The sequence below is a fragment of the Gadus macrocephalus genome, chromosome 22, assembly GCF_031168955.1.
Source record: "Gadus macrocephalus chromosome 22, ASM3116895v1".
NCBI classification, from domain to species: domain Eukaryota; kingdom Metazoa; phylum Chordata; class Actinopteri; order Gadiformes; family Gadidae; genus Gadus; species Gadus macrocephalus.
This window is the reverse complement of record NC_082403.1, coordinates 12,216,150-12,241,933: the sequence shown is the minus strand read 5'-3', so window position 1 is coordinate 12,241,933 and position 25,784 is coordinate 12,216,150. Positions and strand designations below refer to the sequence as shown.

The 25,784-nt window shown below is 43.6% G+C and overlaps 2 protein-coding genes across 7 annotated transcripts in view; one reads left to right on the top strand and one right to left on the bottom strand.

The window, feature by feature from the left end:
- dazl (deleted in azoospermia-like) lies at positions 1–19,793 on the bottom strand. 6 transcript variants are annotated; one of them, XM_060044359.1, is made up of 10 exons: positions 19,671–19,793; positions 16,240–16,359; positions 16,049–16,140; positions 9,252–9,303; positions 9,080–9,158; positions 8,778–8,965; positions 1,546–1,632; positions 1,130–1,321; positions 656–748; positions 1–230 (listed from the first exon to the last, which is right to left on the bottom strand). In XM_060044359.1, the coding sequence occupies exons 1-9, from the start codon at positions 19,671–19,673 to the stop codon at positions 704–706; spliced, it is 858 nt and encodes a 285-aa protein (XP_059900342.1). In that variant the 5' UTR covers positions 19,674–19,793; the 3' UTR covers positions 1–230; positions 656–703. The 6 variants fall into 6 exon arrangements, with proteins under 6 accessions (XP_059900342.1, XP_059900340.1, XP_059900339.1 ...); XM_060044357.1 differs by lacking the exon at positions 19,671–19,793 and adding an exon at positions 18,496–18,589 and having other exon boundaries at positions 1,546–1,629; XM_060044356.1 differs by lacking the exon at positions 19,671–19,793 and adding an exon at positions 18,496–18,585.
- A 5,486-nt stretch (positions 19,794–25,279) lies between these two features.
- Positions 25,280–25,784, top strand: part of LOC132451572 (inactive phospholipase C-like protein 2) — a 19,830-nt gene continuing 19,325 nt past the window's right edge. The window contains exon 1 of the mRNA XM_060044143.1: positions 25,280–25,779. Coding sequence (XP_059900126.1) covers positions 25,586–25,779 — 194 coding nt within the window. The 5' untranslated portion in view covers positions 25,280–25,585. The remainder of the gene's footprint in view (positions 25,780–25,784) is intronic.

Here is a 25,784-nt window from a genome sequence, read left to right as displayed (position 1 = left end):
TTCTCGGGTCTTGCTTTAAACAGATTTATTTTCAAAGATCTTTTTACAGAATAGGGCTTTGCCCGCCGGCGCACGCCCGCACTCAAGTGTCTCTCTCCGAAACCTTCCAGGGCACCCAGGAGGAGAGGGGGAGGATGGGAGGTCCACGAGCCGTCTGCGCCGCCTCCAGCTGGGCAGGAGAGCAGTCCCTCTACTGCCCTCCCGCTGGCTGGCGCTCACTGCGCCCAACCCTGCCAGGGATACAACAGAGGAAGAGCAGAGGAAAGTGAATACAGGAGTGGTTTGCCACCGAGTGGTTTGCCCCATCGCGGTGAGCTTGGGGTCTCGAGTCAGAGATCACAAACCTCGGGAAGATAATGACATGAATAATTATTTGGGTAGAAAAAAAAAAAAAAAAAAAGGACATCCTACTACCACTACACCCAGGGTGAAGCACGAGGAAGGATGGGGTGGGCGACGGGAGACAGTGGAAACACTCTGGTGAAGCACTTGGTGCGAGTGCGTGTATAAAGGGGAAATCCCCACACCCACCCACACCCACCCACATACATACATACACACCGTGGCAGGGGACACCCTGTGCAGACAGACAAGAGGAAGAGGAGGGTGGGGGTGGAAATAAAAGCCACCCCCTCTTAGGAATGGCGAGTTCTACCTGACTGGGAGGGGAGAGAACAGGGGGAGAGGGGGGAGGGCCGGCGGACTACAGCACAGTCAGCAGTGTCTGGACGCCACAGTCCACAGAGGCCTGGAGAAGGCAGCACAACCACAACATGAGCAGGCTGTGCTTTTCAAACGGTGTGAGGAGCGGCGGCGCAGACCATATAGCAGAGACGGTCCGCGTTTGGGTGCGTGTTTGTATACGCGAGGGGGTTGAATTAGTAAATGAGGTTTCTTCTGCATCAGTGGCCAGGTTATACTACTGAACAGACTATGCCATCTAGTGGTCTGTGTGGGGAAAAACAACAACAACAACACAGACATCAGTAGACTCAGTGCACGTACGAAATCCACGTAAAGGTTGCAGAGGGCAAATGAAAAAATGGGCCGGAGTTCGACAAACTCCCGAAGGGGGGCGACCACGGGTCACGGACATTAGCGCCCTGCCCCCCACCGAGATGACACTCACCGGATTCATGGGCTGCCCATGCTGGTCCCCTCCGACCCAGGCAGGGACAGGGGCATTCACCGGATTCATGGGCTGCCCATGCTGGTCCCCTCCGACCCAGGCAGGGACAGGGGCATTCACCAGATTCATGGGCTGCCCATGCTGGTCTCCTCCGACCCAGGCAGGGATAGGGGCAGGGCCAGGGCCAGAGTACTGTGGGGCAAGGGGTCGGGGTCAAAGGCTAGACGCTTTGGCACGCTATGCAAGAGAAGTAGACCAGAAGGCGAACCGGCTGGGGCTTTGATCACATATGCAGGACCATATGTGTGCTGCCCGGGGGCTGTGTGCTGTGCCCGCCACATATGCTGCCACCTGTACTAAGCATGCATGGGTCAGGGGTGTGTACGTGTGTCTTTGTGTGTGTTGGGGAAAAATACCTGAAAGGAGTAGCCATTCTGAGCGTAGGTCGGGGGCATCTGGGGGTACATGATTCCGCCTAGAGCCCTTGGATATGCGTACGGCTGCTGGGGAAGAAGCTTTACATTTAGTCGTCTACCATTTTGCCTAAAGGACAAGTGAGGATGATCAAAGCAAGAAATACACATTTTTAGTGGCGACTCTTATTTTGAAGTCTACACTCCAAAAAACAACTGGACGCTAAAGATGAAACGGTAGGAACATTTCAGATCAAGATTATCGTGACCAAATTGATCAAGATTATCAGTATTATCGCGCTACTGTTCAGATGTGTTCATCATTTTCAGAAACTACTGATGCAATGAAATAATTGAATAATAATAATAATAAGTTTTAACATAAACACATCAAAGCAGTACTATGAACTTTTTTTTGCATAAACATTAAAATATTGCAATGCAATGTGACACAAACAGGTAGATATCTTGAGAACCTAATGTATAAGTTTGACACTTCAACACCCTATTGAAAGTTCAGGGCGAATATCATTTAATGACACCAACATAGGCGTTGATTACACCAGGGACCCACAAGATTTCGTCAAGAATCATTTTGTACCCACCACTTTGAAAAAAAGAAACAAAAAAAAAAAAATACCGAGTTGAATTATTATGGATTATTACACGGGTCTTTTCAACGTTCCGTTCACTTGCATGGGCACTTCACAACTTCCGGCGGTCAATCATTTTTGGATAATTCATTGGCAACGGATGAATAATGACCGCTGTCAAGGTAAACAAAAGGACTTTTTGCCTTTGGCAAACGTAGTCCGGTAACTTGTCAATGTAATGTAACTGCATTCTTCCACCTCCGCAACATCGCCAGACTCCGCCCATCACTGACCCAATCCAGCACTGAAATCCTAGTTCACTCATTTGTCACATCACGCAGAGACTACTGCAACAAGGGTTCACGCTAGACTTTTTCTTGGGCAGACAAATGTCCGACACTATTCCAGAATATCGGACATTTGGAATATCTTCCGGACATTATTCACTAATAATTAAATAATCACCAAAAGTCCACATTTAAACGACACAAACTAAGTTGATTCAATAAATGCCATTTATTTAATAAGCCTAGGCAAAAAAACATAACAGCCATTCTCGGCAAAAATGGTAAACGGGTAAAAAATAATTAATTCGATAATTGTAATTCCTGCAGGCTACTTTTGGCGCTACTTCATGGCATGGAAGTGCTCCGCTGCTCGCGAAAAGTTGAAGTCTTTCAACCCCGGCCCAAGGCTCGCTATGCGCATCATACCTCGTCACCTTTTCCTCAGCTAGGCGGTTTCTGATAGATGTTTTTATCCTGTTTTGGAGAAAAGCCTCGTTCCGCAGGAACACGGGACACGGGGATTGTACTGGCGATTTTGGCCAGCTTTGCCCAGTCGGGAAAGATTTGTGCATTCACACCAAACGCGACGGGGCGACAAGATCCCATACAAAGTGAACGTAGAGACGCGTATCGGGCGAATTTTTCGCGAGAGCGACTAGTTTTGATTAGTTTAGTCGCGCCACACTATCGCCGTGCACAGGCGAGCGCGTTCGCTCGAGTTGAAATATTTCAACTTTGAAGCAGATTTCGCGTGATGACAGCCAACCAGCGTTCAATAGCGTGGCCACTGAGTGACATCTGTATGCCTCATTACAATGGATGCCCGGTCATTCAGCTGTTCAGCACCCAGGCTCTGGAACTCCCTCCCCCCACACATAAAACAGTCAGACACCATTACAACCTTCAAGTCACAATTCAAAACTCACCTGTTCAAAATCGCACACATCTAACTGATCACTGTCTTGATTGTTTGTTTGTTTTGTCTTGTTTTTGTTTTATTTATTTATTATTCTTTTTTCCACAATGTCTTGTTTTTAAACGATTTATGATGACTTTATGCTCTGTAAGGTGACCTTGGGTGCCTTGAAAGGCGCCTCTAAATTAAATGTATTATTATTATTATTATCATTAATAAGCGGGATATGTATCAACCCAAGCGCTGTCGGTTGCTAAGCGACGACGTCAACGTCTTGGGCGGACTATTTCTCTGCTGATCAACAATATGAATGCTGGTAACAAATACATTGTAAATAAATTGTTTCGTTTTGGGAAGTAGCCGTGTAATAAGCGGGATAATGTATAGAACTTCGCCGGTCATTATCGAAAAATAAGCCCCTTCATCGCGAAGCAAGACACCTCCGCTGCGCGTCGGTGTCCTGTTCGCCCTGTCGGGGCTTATTTTCTCGATAATGACCGGCGTTCTATACATTATCCCTTACTTATTACACGGGTCTTCTCAATGCCGTGGAACGCTCCGTTCTCTTGCATGGGCTCTTCACAACTTCGCGGGGAATGCTCGATATAAATTGACCGCTGTCAAGGAAAACCAAGGACTTTTTGCCTATAAAGACGTCTTTGGTATCATTCCTCAAGTAGTCCGGCTTTTCAACCCCAGCGTCTTCGGTCAACGTCTTTGGCGGACTATTTCTCTGCTGATCAACACTACGAATGCTGTAACAAATAAATTGTAACAAGCCACACCATGTGAAGTCATTTTTTCGTTTTGGCACGTAGCCGAGTAATAAGCGGGATAATGTATAGAACGTCGCCGGTCGAATTTAAGCCCCTTCAGTGGGAAGCAATTACCCTCGCTGAGCGTCGGTGTCCTGTTCACCCTGTCGGGGCTTATTGTCCCGATAATGACCGGCATTCTATACATTATCCCTTACTTATTACCCGGCTCTTCTCAGTGCTGTAGACTACATTCGTATTCGGTTGCTAAGCGACGTCAACGACTTTGGCGAATTATTTCTCTGCTGATCAACGCTACGAATTATAACAAATGCATTGGAAAAAGACACACTGTGTGAAGTTATTTTTTCTATTTGGCAATTAGCCATTACTAATAATATCAATACTCTTTGGCTGGGATGATGAGGCATCAGACAATCAAGTCATTTTAGCCTGAATACATAGGTAAGAAGCACCAGAGCAGGTTGCTAGTACCATGGAGAGTATCAGAAAGATAACCTGTTGAACTAAATGGATGTGGTAGGCCACATAAATAAAGGTAAGACGCGAAATTTATGGCTTAAGATTTGCTGGTGCTGTGGCGAGGTCTTTTGTTTTTTGCACTCAAGTGGTCGGCTGTTTTAACTTGCAATTGATAGTCGGTGGAGTCAGTCTCTTGTTGACACAAAGTGACTTTTGGTCATTCTTGCTTTGCTTGAATTCTGGAATAATTGTGGGGGGGGAGTTCATGAGTTTTGGTCAGAATGCCTGATGTAGGCTAGTTTTGATGGAATGCGTGTTGTGAATTGAGAACAGCCAGCTCCTGATGTGATACAGCGTTCAGCTGTGCAACAAATATTTTTTTCTTTTTCAATCTTGACTTTTGTAGTGCTGTGTGTGGCCATACCTTTGGCCCTTCTGAACTTAAACACGCAGTTACATTCCTTTCCTAGCTCCTCTTGTTTATGTTGTTAGCTTAGCCATATCATGTCACGTTGTCAACATTGGATACATGGAGCAGAACATAGTGGGTCATATGTCCGATGCTTTTTGAAAACGTTTTCTTCATAAAACGTGCCAGACAGATTTTGTATACATTTTATTCCTTAGCTACATGGTTATGCCGTCTTTCAGAACCTTTCATTACCGGCACTAAAGAGAGAAAAAAGAGTGCATCCTCATTGTACCCCGCACTTCTAAAAATGCACTTCCGAATGTGTCTCTCCCCAGCACATTTCAAACCAAACTGACGCCAATGGGCCATTAGATGGTGATGAAGAATGTGTTCTGATTGAAGGCAATTTATCCATTTCCTTTTAAACCCTTTCTAAGCCACAATTGACCTCTGAAGAATAAGTCCCACCTCCGAGGCGGCTCTGGTTCCATCGGTTATATGTCTATGGGAAATAACAAGGGGTTTTTGAATGATCGTACATAACAAACTGTCTAGGGAGGTATTCCATCAACCAAGCTAAAGGCAAAGTCGGGCTTATTTCGCTTAGCCTCGCTACTTTAAGCTAGAGTTGCGTTCCATCAACGTGACTTAAGGGAATCTCCATTAAGTAACCATGGCAATTTATCAGACTAAATAAACCTGGTCGGTACCAGTCAGGCTTACTTGAGCGATGTTTCAGAAAAGTCCTATCTGTCGGAAACAAGTGTACCATCTGAAGGTTCCGCCAAGCCTAGTCCTCACGATTTTGTCATAAATGTACCCTGTATCCATCTATTGTTATCGTGGATATTGTCTCAACACATTTTTTAGACAAATGTATGTATTCTATCAAAATTGGGAATCAGCAGTTAGGAAAGTGGTCTAGCATCTGCCCTGTAGTACGGGTGACCCGAGTTCGCGTCCTGGACACGTCATTCAATTCTTGCCGCTGACTTATATTTTCTAATTTCCTTTATATCAGAGAAATTAGTCCTAACAATTGACTTTTTATATAATGAAGATGTCTTACAATATCCCTAGAACCCAAATATAACTTGCAAAAACCCATGGTAAAGTTAATGTTAATATTAATGTTAGTGAGAAGCCTTTGTCACAATGACAAAGACACTGCTGCATGGGAAATTGCAGCCACAGAAATTCCATTCAGATGAGTTTCACGACAGGCAGCCAAGAAAAATACTATGGTCAGTCAATTTAGAATATTCAAAGAAAAGGAAAATAAATGGCATGCAACGTTTTCTTCTCCAGTAATCCTTCCTAATTACTAATTAGGTGGGGATTGAACCCCAGACGACCGGGTGGAAGACCAACACGTAACCTTGAGACTATCTCCCTGATGACAAATCTGCGGTCAATATTACATTTAAATATGTTACACCTAATACTACTTATTCAAACAAAAGACCGGCGATTTTATTGCCAGGCGGCCTCCCCGTTTTTATTAATGGTTACGGTGTTCCCTTTTTGAGTTATTATATGCTTGTACTCCTCAAATACCTCCACAAGCAGCTTCTGTTCGCCGCTGGAAAAGACCTCGCTCGGTCCTTTTCGGTCATTCACGGTTCTGGGCTGGTAACATATCTCGTGAGTGTGCGTAATCCACGATAACGTAAGCCTTGCTTGTACTAACCTGGCCAAGGCGCGGTTGAACTTGGTTAAAGGCCCACTATGCAACTTCGGGAATTTCTTCGCTGTTTTCTTGGTTTTGGCACGCATATTTCTCTACACAGCGCCCCCTACAGCTTCGTAGTCGATATTTCACAACACTGTCGTAACAACTCGTTGACGACCCTTCCCCATGCACTTCTACGCGAGCCATGTGCATTTGTTTTCAAAGAAGCCGGCGAATGCGTGGAGCCATGTCCGAAGTAGATGTTCATAAAGTGTAGGCAAGGTTATACATTTTTAAAAGGGTGTATTTGTATTGCAATAAACATAAATCCATCCTTTTTTATAGTTGACGGGGAGAATTTATATCCTAGATTATAATTGTTTTATCTTAGGTTGAACAGAACAATCAGTGTAAGAGGTTTGGCCAACATAATAATCGAAATAAACAAGAACCTGGATTCGGGGATTCAGTCTGTATCTGGGGGACGAGACAGACGAACAGCAAAACACCCATGGAAACAAAGGTGTTTATATGGTTGCAACCAGGCAAGCTAGAAACATACAGGGCTCACAAACAAAACGGTCGATAAAACAATTTTTACAGGGCTCACAACAAAATGGTTGAGCAAACACATTTGTACAGAGACTATCAACATCAAGAATACCACGAAGACAAAGGCCACCCAAGGGTACTTTCAATTTCAAAAGCAACACGGCCGAGTCGGCGTCTGATTTGCAGTCTTCTTTTTCTTTCAGTTCAAGCTATTCCTGAAAAGCTTGCCCAACGTTTACTCGTGTCTGGCCTCTCTGCCGGTCAGTCTCCCTTTTCTGTTCCTCCGACATTAGGTTTCTCTGTCTCTTTTTAGTCGGCTGATCTATGATGAATATAACAATCCCTTTTAGTGACTTGTGTTGATATCGAGCCGGTTCCGTGTTTGGGGGTCTGTGCCGTAAAGCAATTCGTTACTTCGCGAGACCCGAGACTCCCGCGAGAGTGGGCGGCGGGTCGCCGGCAGAAACATATTCCTTTTCTCCGCCAAGATGCGCAAGGGTGAGTCGAAACAACGAACAATCGAACAAAAATGTATAATAGAACCATCGCAATGACTCTTAGCCTGTTATATTAAGGTAAATCAAGCCAAAAAAGTTGCATAGTTCCCCTTTCACTCGTGTCTGATCTCTTTTCTGGTCCATTCTTCTTTTGTTCCACCGACGGTCGCCTCTTGGGTCCCTTATCAGTCGATTGATCCATGATGAATGCAACAATTGCCTCGCAACTGGCTGTTTATATCTAGCCGGTGCCATGTTTGGGTGTGTGTCTGTGCCGTAAAGCATTTTCGAAACTACAATCTGACTACATTTTCGAGAATACTTCCGCTGCGTCACATCTGGAATGTCCCGGTCCGAGCAGATCAAGTTGCATATGCGCTTTTTCACTGTAGAGGCGACATGGGAAAATGACACACCCACCAATCGACCCAGAAATGGATGCAGAACCATCAGCATAACTCTCAACCTGCATACTTAATGTAATTTTGGCTAAACAAGTTGCATAGTGGGCCTTTAATGGAACAGCTTTAGCCTCAAGTGGAAGTTGGCGTTAGTTCTAACCGGGCTTAATCAACTACGCGCCGCTTTCGTTAGCGACTTTGATGGAATACCCCCTAGGTGGCGAAGAAGTAAAAGCTGCTCACGTCTTGGACTACACACTTTTTCCATCTACATTCCACTAGGCTTTTGGATTGTCGGTGCTGTAAGTAGTAAACGATTATAAATGCTACTTTAACGGCACCAACAATCCAAAACCCAAGTGGAATCTAGATGGAAAGAGTGTTTAGTTCAAATCGTGATCAGCTTTTACTTCTTCGCCACCTTCAGAGTTTATTATGTACGATCCTTCAAAAAAAGAAAGAAGAAAAACATGTTGTTTCCTGTAGACATTTAACCGATGGAACCAGGAGCCTCGGAGGCTGGACTTATTCTTCAGAGGTCTATACATTGATTGTGAACACCATGTTTCGTTACCAAATAAATATAAATACCATGTTCAGTTACAAAACATGGTATTTACATGGTTTCGTTTTCTTAAGTGAACCGGGGGTCTAGGACTTGGATTACCTGAGGATACGGGTGACTGCCACCCGTCCCTGGCTGGGCTTGGGGAACCGCGCCTCCCACATGTGGATAGTAGGTAAAGATCACGTAGGGGTTGGGGTGTTCCCAGTGGTTGGGGTTGGCGTTTTCCCAGTGGTTGGGGTTGGAGTTTTCCCAGTGGTTTGGTCCATTGGGAAGATTCGGCATGGCGCCTTGACGGAACAAGACGACAAGTGGAGGTATGAACAAGGTCATTTTTCTACCCCAATGTAGTTTTTCCAAAATTGCTCTAAGGTAAATGCTTCAGTTGTAATAAAATGTTTTACTTGAGTAAGTACGAGAGTTCCTCTCCTTCATGATCGCAGGACCCAGCTTCAGCTTCTTCCCTTTGAAACTGACCTGTTGCTATAGTACAAAGCATTCAAAGGGGACAGATGGCTGTTACTGCATCACAGGAGGACAGAAATACATATTTGGCCTATAGAATCATCCTCTTACCTCAATAATTGTCTGGATTTCTACCTCTTCGTTGAAGTACACAAACCCATACCTTAAAACAAAAGGAAATGTTATCACTTTACATAAAAGGTACAAATTAACTAAAAAAGACCAGATGTAAATTTGCCACGTTTTTTGAAAAACACAGATGCTAAACAGTCTTGGAATATAATGGATGTAAATTGCTTGCCAGTGGCAAGCAATTTACAAAAAGTCTACTTCTAGCTCCGCTTTGAACCAGAGGTTGCGAAGCCAGGTTGGTTGCACAAACAAAGGCACTCTTCCTCTGGTACCTAGCAACATATGGAGTGACACGCTACTAGCCAATCATGTAACAGTATCAATTTTGGTTGTGCCATCTCGTTGCCTTGTGTGTACAGAAACAGCGTGCTGTGAGATGTGAAAGATGAGTACCGCAACGAGCGAGGAAATTGTCGATAAAAATGTCAGCTCGCCAGTATGGCAGTTCTTTGGATTTTACAAGTCAGACCGTAGTCAGACTAATGTAAATTATGCAAGACCGTAGTCCCTACCAAGACTGGGAATACAACAAACTTATTTTACCACCTTAGCCGCTCTCACCCTTTGGAGCACAGCCGTATCAAAAAACAACATCTGCAAATGCAACGCCGCAAAAGCAGCAGCAGACCATGGAGAGGTACTCGGCATCAGTGCCTTATTACAAAGCATCCAAACGCTACAAAGACATAACCCAGGCAGTGGCATATCACATAGCTAAGGATATGCTTCCGCTCAGTACCGTTGAGAAGCCGGTTATAAAAATCTCCCTCACGTGCTTGACCACACGCTATGTGATTCCAGGGCGAAAGTACTTTTCCAAGACTGCCATTCCCAAACTTTATCTGATTTGTAAATAATAGGGGTGTACCGGTACATGTATTTGTATTGAACCGTTTTGGTACGGGGTGCTCGGCTTGGTACGGAGGCGTACCGAACGAGTTTTTATACGGACATATTAAGTAGAGGACCGCATGTGTGGAACATGCTGCGGCCGCACATGCAGTTGTGCACACTGTAGCTGTGTTCGAAACCGTTTACTATTCACTCACTCACTATTCCCTATATAGTGTTCATGATATAGTGCACTATTTAGGGAACGAACAAACAAGAATTCGGACACTACACTGAACATTTCTAAACATCATTTGCGTCAGTAAATGCGCCGGGTATTTCTGTGACGCAGACAGATGCAACCACATCATGCAAACAAACCGGGCACTCACGAGGAAAGCTGGAGGTTGTATTGATGTTGAATGTTACATTTCCTTGTTCAAGTTTTTTTTAATTCATTTTGAATGTTAAATATTCTATGTTAAATCCCAAATAAATTGTTGACATTTCTAAACGAAAGCTGGAGTCTCCATCATTAAATGTATTTGTTTTCGCGGTTATTCAGCTTCTTCTTTCCTCAGGAAAAACACGACCACATTGCATTGTGGTATACGGGAGTAACATGTAGGGTACAACGTATGTACACTCAAATTTTGGGAATTATTATCCTGCAAATAATGTGGATAAGCTGATGTTTCTGGCAAAAAACATAAAGATTGAGTCAAAGTCATCAGGGCTAAAGATTGGGGGGGGGGGGGGGGGGAGTAAAAAAAAAAACAGTGAGCCAATGTTATTTATTTTTATTTCTACATTTCAGAATCTTTATATTTTTGAGCAGAATTCTAGCTTTGTAATGTCTTATGTTCCTATTGTAAAAAGCACAAAAGTGTGTTATGAACAACTTGAAGCGCATGTTATGAAGCACATTTCTATTTAGCATTTTGATTTCTTACTGTACCGAAAATGAACCCAACCGTGACCTCAAAACCGAGGTACGTACCGAACCGAGACACCCCTTTGTGTACCGTTACACCCCTAGTAAATAATCAGTGCAACAAGAAATCCTGTCAGCCAGGTATTTTGCCACAACTTCTGACCTGTGGTCAAGCCGTACTTCAGTGCCATACATTAGCTTGACCATTCATGTGATAGACCACGAATGTAATCTGAAAACCCGATGCTTCGAAACAGCATATTTCCCTGACGATCACACAGGAGAAAATATAGCAGAAGGCTTGAAGGAGGCACTGTTGACCTGGGCCCCGTTTCCCGATAACGATTGATCTTCGCTCGTACAATCATCCTCTTAACGTGAACGCGCATTCGCTGCACTCACGACGATCGTAGGATTGTACCCGTCCACTTACATGGTGCTGAAACGGGCTATGACGCAGGGGGAGACGCAGGAATGTCGCAGGAAAATGGGGTTAAAAAGGGTTAAAATATCTCCCCATCAAGGCCAACCGCAGAGTAGCCTACAAAAAGAATCGATTGCAATAGTATGAATGCTAAAGATATTAAAACACAATTGATTAAGCCTAGGCCGGCATATATATCAGTCCTAATCCTGAACACACTGTGCATACATTTATTCACGGCATTTCCCCCCTGAAATAATTCCATATTACAAAAATCCAAAAAAGCTTGTGTGAAAACTACATTTATCTTAATGTGCTGATTTTTTAAACATATATTTTGCGCAGCAAGAGAGCCGATTTTATCTGATTCTGCATAAGATTGCATTGATTGGCTCTCTAGTATAGAATATTTGTAGACATTAAAAATGCAACGTTCCATTCATATATTATCATTCAAACGTGGCTATTGCTGACCCGATTAGGAGAGCGTGGATCCTGCCCATATTGTTGGGCAGGATGAAGTTGGCTATAGGCAGGGCAGGGTTCCAGACTAACTTTTTCCTTGGGTGCACTGGTGCGCCTACATTTTTAATTTGGGTGCACCAGCACATATTTATGGTGCACCCAAGTTTTGAGTTGTTGAGGGGGGGGGGCGTTGGACCGTGCCTGCCTTGCGCTGAGTTGTTGACGGGGGTGGGGGGGGGGGGGGGCAACCGGGCAGCTGCACCGGTTGCACCGTCGATATTTACGCCATTGATTAATGATATTTTGACCATTAAATAAATGCCTTAAATAAATGCCGAATCTGTATCTCTCATAAAGAATATCGTCAGACAATGCCAAGGGATCGGTTCTGTCCCGAAAAACCCTCTGTCTCCGGAGAGACGCCTGTACGATAAGTGCGCCGAGGTCCATGGGAACACCCACAAATGGTGACGCCATTATCGGAGGAGGGGCTAGGAAGCTGCGCACGCCGATATAAGTAGCCGATCTCCGGGTAGACTCGCTGAAAAGCTGCTCCCCCGACCAGGTTTGGTTGCGAGCGTAAGTCACCATGGTGATACAGCGACGCTTAAAGAGATCGACTTTCATGGTACAGCTAACCCAGGCTTTCAGCTCAACATACCTTGCTAACCCTCTAATCGAGCTTCGTAGTACAGGCCCCTGGATTGGGCTTCGCGGGTTTGTTTACCGGCATTGCTATTGTTACCGGTCTTGCGTGTTCCAACGGTTTATTTTAGGTATCTAATTAAATCGCTGTCTAATCAATACTTCATTCACTGCCTCTTCCGTGGTCATTACGATATTATGAATAGACTGCTCTGTAAAAAAATAAAATAATAATAATTATACCAGATAAATTTTCAGTCGCACCGGTGCGCCCAAATAAAATATTTGGTCGCACTACCCCGAATTCTAGGCGCATGTGCGCCCAAATTAGGCGCACTCGGGAGCCCTGCAGGGTTCGAGTTATGATTCCATCTCTGTGGGGGTCTCTTTAAGTTGTTGACGGTGGGGGGAGACCATACCGGCCTTGCGCTGAATTTTGACGGGGGGGGGGATATAGGACGTAAATATGGGCTATTATGACACGGCTCTTCTCAATGCCGTGGAACGCTCCGTTCACTTGCATGGGCCCTTCACAACAACGCCAGCTTCTTCGGTTGCTAAGCGACGTCAACGTCTTTGGCTAACTATTTCTCTGCTGATCAACACTAAGTATGGTAAGTTGGTAACAAATAAATTGTAAAAAAAAAAACACCTTGTGAAGTTATTTTTTCGTTTGGCAAGTAGTCGCTCATTATCGAAAATAAATAATAATTTATCGAAGCACCTCCGTTTCGAGTCGGTGTCCGGTTCCCACTTAACGTCAATATAACTCTGCATGTGGAAGGGAAAATAGCTTTATTGGTAATCACAATAATATGCTGCTGTATTTTCCGAGACCCCCACAGATATTTGAGTTTACTGCTTTCATGGGAGCCAGACCTCTCTCTATGGGAGCTCAGCTCCCACTGGCTCCCACCTAACTCGAACCCTGGCTATAGGTCTTTCCACACTGCCGAGCCGGTTCTGTCGCAGCTTGGCACGCCCGGCGATTTCACCTTCTTATCTCAAGTTTCCTGTGTTAAACCGAGGGGGTTAAATCCCCCGTTCGTCATGGCGCGGGGTTTCTTGGTTCACTGGGGAAGGCCTGTGCACGGAGTCTCTGACCTCTTTAGAATAATTTGTATTATTGCATACTCCCGAATGTTTTCATTTTTTATGAATGAAGACTCCCTCATGCAATAATGAGTTCACTCTATAGTAGGCTAACGATGCTCTTAGCGTCCTACGAGTACCCTGGAGCACTCGTTAGCTACGAGCGTTTTCACAACGTTCGTTACCAACGATGCTTTCGGGAAACGGTCTGAAAACTGTACGATGATCGTACGACGCACTTCAAGATCCACTTAGGCTAACGATGCTTTCGGGAAACGGGGCCCTGGTCTCTTATTGAAGACAAAATGGTGGCATTCACCACAGACAGTGGGGCAAATGTAGTGAAGGCAACTTCACTGAACGACTGGACCCGGCTACAGTGTTTTGGCCATTGTTTGCACTCTGCTATTGGTGAGTAGCATTGCCATTTTGATGGTACTCATACATGTTGGTTCATGTATTGATTTCATTAGACAATACATTAAGATGATATAATTATTATTAAGATGATATAATTATTATATTATTGATAGTTTTTATTATTATTATCCATGAAAGTCGCTTTACACTGACTTACTGACTGACTCAACCTCATCTATTATCTGTAATTAACGATTTGTTTTTCTGCAGGTGCCGCAGGAAAGGACAAAAGAGTGGACAGGGCTGTAGGTGTTTGCAAGGAAGTGGTCTCTGCCTTTTCTTACTCATGGAAGAAAAAGAGTGCGCTCTCCAAAGCACAGCAACGTCTCAATCTTCCCACACACCAGCTGATCAGAGTCACTAACCACTGGGGCTCGAGACAAAAGATGGTGGCAAGGGTCCTAGAGCAATAAAAGGCCATCATTGACGTTCTGTCTGCTGATAAAAACAACAGGCACCTGATCCCAACGTGGCAGGACATTGATGTCTTTTGAGTCCATGAATGCGGCCTTAACTCCTCTCCTGGAGTTCACAGACTCCCTTTCTGGGGAATCATATGTGACAGTGTCTTATGTGAAACCTGTGCATCACCTGTTCCGCACCAATTTGCTTAAAGTAAACGAGGAAGACACTCACAAAAGAGATGAAAACAAAAATAATGACCTATCTTGATGAGAAGTATGCTGGCCCTGACACAGACAATCTCCTTGACATGGCTACCTTGATGGACCCCAGGTTTAAAGTCCAATACATTAGACCAGAGAATGTAAGGGCCATTAAAATGACAGCAGTGTCTGAGGGAGTGAATGAAGGCCAGTCACAGGCAGGGGCTTCTGAGGGAGCAGCAGACCAAGGTGCAGAAGGAGGAGCTGCGGCTGCCACTGAACCACCTCTACCACTGGGCGTGAAGAAGCAACGCAAGTCATTGGGAAGCTTCTTCAAAAAGCAGAGTCAAGAAGAAGATGACTTGCCTCTCACTGAAGAATAAAAAGTGGAGAGTGAGCTAGAAAGGTACCTGATGTGCCCTGATGCAGACAGTGAGGCTGAACCCCTGGACTGGTGGAGGCTCCATGGACACAACTTCCCAAGATTGTCTCAGCTGGCAAAAAAGTACTTATGCATCCCAGCCACCAGTACCCCCTCAGAAATAATTTTTAGTACTGGGGGTAATATTGTTACATGCACCAGGGCAGCTTTAAAACCAGAGGTCAACCAGCTGGTGTTCCTAGCACAAAACTTGAGTGAAATATACTTGAATAGTTCAGATGTTACAGATGTAAAGGTCAAGTCTACCTCAGTTATACTTGAATTTCTTCTATGTTTACTAAACACTGCATATATTTAAAAAAAGAAACGTTATTCACCAGAGGGTGAACTTTTTTGCACTAATCTTGCAGTAAAAAATATGTAGATAGTTCTTCTCAAGTCTCTATACGTTTACAGAATAGTTCAGATGTTACGGTTAAGTCTACCTCAGTTTTAAATGAATTTCTTCTATGTTTACTAAACACTGCAAATATTTAAAAAAAGAAATGTTATTCACCGGAGGGTGAATTTTTTGCACTAAACTTGCAGTAAAAAATATATATGTAGACAGTTTTTCTCGGGTCTCAGGTTTCTATATGTTTACATTTTACACTTTGCACATGTATTTGCAACACTTTATTTTTGTTAAGCACTTCATTATTAATAATTGTTAAGTTTTCATTGTGATGGTATTTATTTCAGTGTTTTCCATGGCTGTGTTGTTGATATTCATTTCCATTGTCTGAATATAACCAGAGTAAGGTTAAGATTAAAATGAATAAAAAATAATTTAGTATATTTCTCTCCTGGTCCTTATTTTAAATAGGTCACACGAATTATCAATAATTATCGACCGATATGAAACACTAATATCGTGAGTTTTCAGACCTGGGGTCATAAAAAAAATGTCTAAATCCATGAACAAAAACACCAACATACCCTTTGCAGATTCCTCCTCGATAGCTGATGATTTTCACCTCCGTTATGGTACCAAACTTGGAAAAAATGTCCCTGATTTCGTTCTCATCCACCTGAAGACATCACACACACAAATAAATTGAACATCCGTTTTTGTCCATGCATAACGAAAAAATGTGTTAAAAAAAAAAGATTTCAACTGTGAAACGCACCTTCAGGTCAATGCCACCGACAAACAGTGCGTTCGGTGTCAGCTTTCCTTGTGGTAGGACGTAGCCATTTGAAAGCTTGGAAGGCGACTTCGCGCAGTCGTCCTTTGGTTTGTCGAGCTCCTGGAAGGAGAGGATGACGTCATCACGGTGGCGAAGCACGACTACAATGTCTCGCTGCAGCTTGTAGGACATGGACATCCAACGTCCAAGTGCTGTCACGTGATTCCACTTGCCACCCCCAATGACGTCACTGGCTAATCGCTCGGGACAGCTTCATTCTCTTCACGACTACTCCGCCAAGATGACAACGATGGCAAGTAACTAAAATCAATGAATGAAACAACCCAATTGTGATTGCAAAAACATGCGTTTGTGAAATGTGTTTTTGATGGGTCCACTCCTTAAGCTAACGTATTGATCCACGATAGCAGATGCTTAAAATAATAGTTATAACTACATGCAACTTATTTATCTCAAATAGAAATTTCAAATAGTATACTAGATACATACACACAAAGGAAAATATACGAAAATGAAATGGCTAAAGTTAATGCAAAATTATGATGTAGTCGAGTACAGTACTCTCATTGCAGTCTTTGGAAGTTAATTCTGACTGATATACTGTTATCTTCCACAGCATGACATGCCACATCTCAGGAAGTGGTGGTGCTCCATTTTGTTGGATAATCTCCATACTGAAGGGTATAGTACTTCTGAAGCAGATGTGCTGTGAATTCCAATATTAAGAAAACCGTAACAATGACCTACAAAAACTATTTGTGTACTAGGGCTGTCACTTTTTATTCGAAGTTTGAATATTCGTTCGAAGGTGGGGTGAAAAGTTCGAATTCGAAGTGTAATTCTCCATTCGAACTGTAAAAATGCGCTATAAAGAAGAGAGCGGCGAGTGGCTTCTCCTCAATAAAGCGGCCCTCCTGGATCCCCGCTTCTCCCGGTTAGTCCACCTTTCCCCTGCACAGAAACATCTCGTGACTGAAAGCCTCTCACACGAGCTCACTGAAACGGAGACCGACACTGATCGCACACGACAGGGAGAAAAGTCCGCTGCTGCGCTGGGCGCGATGGGCAGCCTGTTTGGGGACTTATACAGCACGGCTGACACAAGCAGCTGCAACGGTAACGGAGAGCTGCGAGACTACTTGTAATTTTCTTTCCGTAAGGAATAAAAAGAGCAGCATGCCGTGTTGGAGGTCGGCCTCACAGATTGTTCGTTAATATAGGCTGTGTGTGCCATGGACGACATGCGCTCCGCATATCGCGCTCCGAGCAGTTATTGTTAATGTGTAAAAGACAGCCGCACTTGTGTCGGAGCTTCCTCTTGTTGTGTTTACAAATGTGTTATCAAAGATGTGTTTTTATCCTGTGCTGTTATGAATTCAGTAGGTATACGTGAGGTATACGAGAGCAACATAAAAAATCAAGACTGTTGTCGTGTTCTATGGGGGGGGTCGAATGTATTCGAATTAATGACATTCGAAATTCGTTCGAATTTCATTTTTGGAAAAAGTGACAGCCCTATTGTGTACACGTGCGTGTGTCTGTGTCTGTGTGGCAGACGGTTTGCTCATTTCACGGAGGGCAGAGAGATGGCAAGAGGAACTCCACCACCTATCTTCCGTATCCCGAGGAAGCGCAAACCGTCCGAAATGGAGGAGACATAATATTTGTCTTTTCTTTATTTCTATATTTTTTATTGGTTTGTTTGAAAAGAAAAGCAGAAAATAAAATTAATAATAATAGATACCAATTCCAGAAACATTATTTGAATCGAAATGAAATCATATATTGCTGGTTATTAAGCACACAATATACACCATAAGAAAATAAAATGCAGACTTCACATTTAATGAAGACTACTGGGGGAAGTTAATTTCAAAATCAACGTAAGTTGAGCCTGTTTTTTCCACATGTGAATTGGGATTGGCGACAACCTGATTGAAATCAATACGACAAGAACGCATTGATCAAAAGAGCGCTTGTTGAAGTCCAACTTCGGAAAAAGTTAGTTCCACCGCTAGAGATCAGCAATTCTCCCCGTCGCGCAATGACGTCGGTTAGGAAAAGTGGAGTCGAATTCATTTTAAACAGTGCTGTCTTTTCCTATGTTCGAAAGGAAGCACATTTTCATCTCTCCTTGACCCGATGACGTTTCCACAAAGGTTAAGTAAAGGAGGCATAAAGGTTAGGAGATTTGACTATTCATAGAGGAATTGGGCCACAGCTAAGGAGTCTCACCGCGTCCGCCATCTTGTCGTCACGTGACAGCACTTGGACGTTGGATGCCCATGGACCATGACCTACAGGCTGCAGCGAGACCTTACTCAAGCACGAGGCCTTCTCTTTGTTAGCGACCTTAATATAACATTATATCGGTGAAGTAAAGTTGACGCTGCAAAAATTCGCATGCGATTTTAAATGACGAATTGTTGTTGATAGCACACAGGTCATGACACGCATATCAAGACGTAAAGACCGTGAAGCAACATGTGTTGAAAATTTCCCATTTAGGACGAAACAATGCCTTTCCGCGTTAATTCGCCACGACAGCAAAGCAGCTCAGTTTGTAACGGCGATCTTCTATACATAAAAAATCTCCGACTATTTGTCAAAATCTTGCGTTAAGAGAAGATCCAGGGTTTTACACGAACGGCCCCCCTCCTCCAGCTTCCACTTCTACACTTCCAATGTCAGTGTAGCGATCGACGTAAACTGCAACAACACGGCCATTTTCTACGAAACGCTTAGCAGGCGTGATGGATCGTTTATATTGCACAAACAACGCATTTATCAACAAGGCTTGTGGTGTTTAGAATATGTTTCAAAGAGAGACGAATAGAGAATATTAAATTAGCGCTAGCTACACAGCAAAGTTCGGGAAGGTTAGCGCCCACGACACGAGCTAGTGCGCCATTTTGCTCGTGACATGCCATGATATGAGCCACTGAACCAGGGTATCAGCAGGTTTCACCAAGTCAAATTTAAGACTTTTTGATGAAATTTAAGACCGAAAACACGCGATGGTGGGGGTTGGCAGCAGACGCGAGCCAACTTCGGAAACGGACGTCTTCCAGCCAACTGTCCTTGAATATGCACCTGTCCATTGTCGCAGATTAGCTAGCCAGCACGCAGATAATCGTATATATTATATATATATATATATATATGCAGCTAGCAAGAAAGAAGCCTGGTCTACATGTCCTTCCTGAAAGCTCGAGAAAAATAAATAGTCCTGCCCCGACAAATTTAAGACCAGCATATGACATTTGTAACGAATTTAAGACTTAAGGCCTTCAATTTAGAACCATGAATTTAAGACTTTTTAAGGATGCGCGGACACCCTGCACTGAACAAAACATCAAACTACATGGTCACTTAGAGTTGATCAAGTCGGATGATTAGACCATACTCACCATTTTAAAATGATAAAAGAGTCAGTACAGAAAAAAATCTGACACTGTCTGTCCACTTCGCTTCCCTGCATTAAAAATTCTCGACAGTGTCTGGCAAGACAACCAATTGAAGAACACGCCCATCCCGAGATGTAGTCCAATGTCATCTCGAATACCTTTTGAAGAACCACCCTCCTAAATATCTCAGAACCGTTAACCCGTTAACGCCTAGGCCTCAAAATGTCCGCCTGGATTTTTTTTTTTGCTTATTTTGACTATAAAAAGGTCAGAAAATGTCCTGTGAGTAATTGCTTTTGCCCAGTTTTTCAGAATACCTGGAACTTTCAATATCTGGCAGTTAACAATTTACTGCATGTTATAAGAGCGAAATAACATTTTCAAATGAAGAAAAACACAAAAACGGATTTGGATTTTAGAGTTTTAGTGAAGCAAAACACTGCAATTTAACATGAATAACAGATTTTGCAAGTTAATTTGAAAGTTTGAAGAGTATACAACAATTTACAATCATTTTTTTTATTCTTGGTCTATTAAATTAAAAAGAAAAAAAAAGAAAAAACAGGCCATATTCTGGGAACTATGTACAGGCGTTTTTTGGCTAATTCTCCACCATTTTAATTTAGAGGCCCTGATGGTACTGCCAGTGACAGTTCCGGTCTGGCTGCAGACGCAGGCCTACCTTACAGTCCTCACACTGCCAGGCAGTGCTCCTCTGGCAGAGTTTGCAGCGCCGTCACCCCAAGCTGGCTCTCTGAGCTTTAGTCTGTTTGCTGGTTGTAGGAACAGGCAGATGTTTATAACTCCTCTTCTGAGGGCCATTTCTCAGGTCAACTCCAAGGACGTGTGCAGAAAGCTCCTCCTGGAAGCGTTGACGGGTCATTGGTCTCGCCTGATGCAGGCTGGCACACTCCTCCTCCGTGCATGAAGAAGGAGTCGGTCACAGCAATATCCACAAGATGCTGGAAAACAGTGGTGGACCATCTCCTTGTTTTCCGGTGGACTGAATCTGTACCAATCATCTGGTCCGCGGTGTCCACTCCCCCCATGGGCCTGTTGTACTCTGTTACCGTGGTGGGTCTGGGGATAGAGATCAGTTGGTGTGGTCCATCACCTGTCTTCCACCGCTGCACAGGGAGAATCTTGTGTCCATCCACTTCACGAACAGAAGATCCCTGTCCCTGATCCACTGCCTCGTGGAGATTTCTTTGTGAGGGCATTTTCTTGCACGGTTGGGACACCAACTCGTCCTTGCCTGTATAAGAAGAAGATGATTACTTTTTTGTAATTGCATACATTGAAACAAAATGCATTCTCTGCACTTGATCCATCATATAGGACACACATTACTAGGAGCAGATTGCACATTACCTGTATGTCCCACAAGCTCCGAATCCCTGCTGGCTCGGGTGTCGGTAGAGGAGGAGGGGACTGGTATAAAAGTTGTCTATGTAGACAATATACCCAGACCCCAGGTTCCCTTTATCGATCATTCCCGCAACAACATCAAAAGAGAGCCCCTTTTCTGATGCCGTCTTGGACTTTCCAGTATAGAGCTTGAAGTCGGTGGTGTAGCCATTTGATCCAGCAAGCACAAAGAACTTCAGCCCCCACTTTGTTGGCTTGGCCTTCATGTACTGTTTGATACTGAGCCTGGCCTTGGTCCCAACCATCCTCTCATCAACTGCAAGGTGCTGTCTTGGTAGATGGCCTTGCAGTTTAGTTGAATCATTTCCATCAGAGGTCTGACACGATGGAGGTGGTCATAATCCTCTGTGCCCTTTTTCTTATATTTTTCTTCACTGCAGCATCAAAAAAGTGGCGAAAGATATCACCTGGTGAGGGGTTTCCCGCATTGAGAGGGGGTTGTACACCTGGGGTGCGTTTGGGGTTGAAACGCAGTGGTTGAGGGACTCCATCATCAGGCTCTGCCTCAGTCTTCCATCTTTGCTGTTGTGGTGAGCGGCTTCGGTCTCTAACAGCATCACCAGAACCTCCAGCATCCCCATTGCGGCTCACTCTAGGTCCCTGAAGGACTCTGGTGGACGACTCCTCCTACACACTGTAAAATATAAACAAGGCATCATACACTGTACAAACATAAACATCGAAACAAGACTTGGTAACAGTGGCGGCTGGTGATCAAAAATGTTGGTGGGGCACAGTAATAGACTGTGCCCCTCCAACAGAAAAATGTGGTTCTCTCTCCCCCCCCCCCCATACAACATTTGAATTTAATAGATTTCCTGTATTCTGGTGCATTTTGGGGATGGCCACTACCTATTTACCTACTATTCATTCAGATTCATAGCCTACAACCTGACTTGCTGGGCCTGGACAAGCTTACACTGTATACAGACCTACTTTATGGCCATTCCACCAGCCATTGCTATTTTACCCATTCTTGTTATTCTGATATTGAGACAAATCATGATCACTGTCCTATAGTGTCCATTTTTTGTGAGTCTCAATGTCTACTTCAAATGCAGTTAGAAATATGGGACAGTTGCATCATTTTGTTTATATGCTACAGGCCGAAAGACTAAATTAATATGTAACTTACTTGCTCCTTTTAAGTATAACATTGCATCCAATTCCTCCACTGAAAAGGGTGGAAAGTGCTTACAACTCTCTGCTAGTTAGCAACTATCTCATCTCTACTTGTAGCTTTGTTGCGCGAATGCCGCTGAGGGAGGTAGCCTATTTGATTGATTCGCTGAATTGTCCAATCATGTGGTGTTAACAAAAAAAAAAAGCGACACCATTGGCCTGGGGCGCACACTGGTGCGACCCGAGGGCGAATTTTCTTGCGCCAATGAAAAGCTGTCTCTGCTTGATCGACAGCAAAAAGTTAGCGAGCTTACATTGACTTCAACGTGGCCGGCGCCCCTGACTTGGAGGAGGGCTTTATTTCGAATGACCAATAACTAGCCTAGCCCAAATCATTGACGTTCAGACGCATTTAAATGGTTGTTGGCAGTAACAAGTGAATCACAAATTAAACGAGGATAAACGCTATGGATTATTGTTGATTTAGTTCGTATTGATAAAAGTTGATTAATAGTTGGCAGATATATTCAAATGAATATTTCACGGAGAGGCGGCGCACTAGCGCCCTTTATTGACCCACCGCCACTGCTAGTTGGTAACGTTACACTATTCTAAAGAAGTCATCAAACTAATAATACACTACTACTAATACTAACAAAGAAAACGCACATTTAAGTTTTACGCATAAGCATCACACTGGAGTGAGCTCTTCCTGGGGTTGAACTAGGGGTAGGCTACCTGACCCAGTAGCCTGACAACGACCTTATATATCTTATGTTATACATCTTATACCATACTGTTGTTCATCCATTAGTAACAGTTTGATCTAGAGATAGATTAGTAATTGTCACAATAATATCCCCAAACAGTACATGTACATCACCTTTCTTCGCAAGAAGTTGCTCCTTCTTCGATCTCAAATCCAACTGTAAACCACGATGGTGGTCTTATCACTCGGGAGGGTCGTCTTGCTGACATAATGATTGGAAATGCTGTTCACTGCTGTTTATTCCCGGTTTATCCGCTCTTGCGTCTTCCGGTGTTCTGCCAATTTCTGCTCCCTTGTCAGATTTGTTTTCGCGGGCTTGGGCTTCAGGGGGAGGCGGGAGTGAAATTACCATAATAACACCAGATTGCCTGTACAGCGCAACCTCTCCGCTTTCAGAAACCGTCGAAATTTTTCCGATAGTGCAAACCCTGACGTTACTATGGTAATCCAAAATTCGCATGCGCAAACGTGTCGCCGGCGACATGTTCGGAGCTAAATGTCACCATGTAGTTTGATGTCAACCGAAAGCATTGAGGGAAATCGGATTATTGATTTGAGGATAATAGGCCGGTAGGCAATACAAGGCGCTGTACACAAATCATTCTTTTATTTTCACATGATTAAATTTTTTGTCATTAACGTTAAATAATTTGCATTTTTTGCGTGCTATAGCTTCCCGGTATGCAAATGATCTTAATGGGTTTCTATGTAATATAATAAGATATAGTCTGTATAATGCCACCAACGCCAAACATCGTCACTAGGTGGCAATCGTGAGGTAGAAGCGTCTCTTGTTTCTTCAAGAATTCAAGCGTGTTGGATCTGCAGAGCCATTTATTTAAATAGCTCCGCGTACCTGTGGTGGATTAATAAGACAGAGGTTGGAACATGCATTAAATGGATAACGTCGCCTTTTGCGGCACACACTCACATGCATTCAGACACTGACAGTGTAGGTTTTAGATGAGTCACGACTCATGAGTCAAATAAGGACATCAAGTCATTTTTTTCACTCAAGCTGGCTTATGAATGTAAAATGATCAGCTATGGCATTATAACCAATAAGATAATGGGCCATCCCTGAACCATGTTAAACTAGTTTGATAGGTCTGAGTGATCTTAGAATGAATCGTAGGTCAGGCAAGCCTTACGCAATACTATTATAAATAGGCTACTACTTATAGGCCTACATGTAACATTATCATTCAATAATAATGAAACGTGGATCGGCTACACAAAATGAAGAATAATGATTAAAAAATATCACAGGATTGGATAAATCAAACAGCATTACATGCTGCTAGTACACTAAATCACTGCTTGCGATAAGTGACTCCTATGGGCATATTTCCTTAATATATTGTAGCCTGACCTGTCAATGGCTGGACTACCCTGTCTTTCATTTCCCTTCCTTCCCCACAATTTCCCTTCTTACCCTCTCTTTCCTTTACTATCTCCTCCCCTCCCTCTTTCTTCGCTTTCCTTTCCTCGTTCGTTTCCTTATCCCCCTATCCTCCCCCTGGCCTTCTGTTACAGGCTAAACATGCTATCATCAGCAGTAGGCTATTTCTACAGGTTAACCATCCAGCCCTCCTCCGCATCCCAGCAAAGCTCTTCTTAACGTCTCTAATAGCTGCTGTCTGCTGACTTACATAACTTATGTTGTTTCAGTGTCTATTTCCAGACGATGTGTACATTTGTATAATTATATGTTTCAACGCAACATAGTCTCTTAACCTATTCGCTCACTGACTGGAGAATGTGAAAAGCACTGCTGGGCAATTTTGAAAAACATTTAGGCCTACCAAAGTGTTAAATCTTCCAGCACACGAAAAAGATAAAATATTGATCTAAATATGGCCTGCCTATTCCAGAACTCCAATATTCCTGCTTTACCTAATGTCACTTTGTAGTAGGCCTAGGCTATTTTATACGTCAATTTACCACTGACATGTAGAAAAACGAATTAGCCTCCTTGTCATTTAACTTGATTTAAGTATAACGAGGTCTTCCCATAGACTCTAGGGTCTAAAATAAGTTTTTGGTTGATTTTATGGATGTCCCTATAACTGAATGCGCTGTGGGTTAACATGGTATAAACCCAGCATTTAAAAAAATATAATATTACACGAAAACGATATTCGTGGAGACAGTTTTCGTGTAGGTCTTCAAACATAGACTGTAAACAGCAGGCAGTGACAGCCATGTGTTCTGTGGACGGGGGATAGGGGGAATTTTTAAGAAAAAAATAAGGGGGGCAACGTGACTACCCGAAGCGAAGGCGTATTTCAATCTGCTGAACGCAAGCGCACATCAACTGTGGCTGTCAGGCTCTCCCTCCCGCTGATGTGGTGGTGACTACAACACGCTCTACACACGCACTCTGGGGTCGCTCTCCTACAGCTCTCCGAGACTCATCGTATCGGGACTCAGAGGATGGAAAATACTGGATACAACGAGAAAGTTTGAGTGTTTCAACATTATTTACAGAAGGACTGAGTCGATCAGGAGAGAAACCATTAGGATGGCTGCGCACATCAGCACGCCAGGCAGCCGATTGAACACCAAACTAAAATAAATAGAAAGTAACAAATCCTCAATGGCTGAATTTGGACAGAAAAACGCAGCGAATCCACCGGTTGCTGGTTGGAAATCCGCGCCAGGAAACGGAATTAAACTGGACAGGCACAGAGAAGAAAGGGTGTCGAACGGAAACTGTAGTACTATGTCAGAGAGCCCGAAAAAGAACCAAAATGACTCCAACAAACACGCGTCGCGAATCGACCGACAGAGGCATC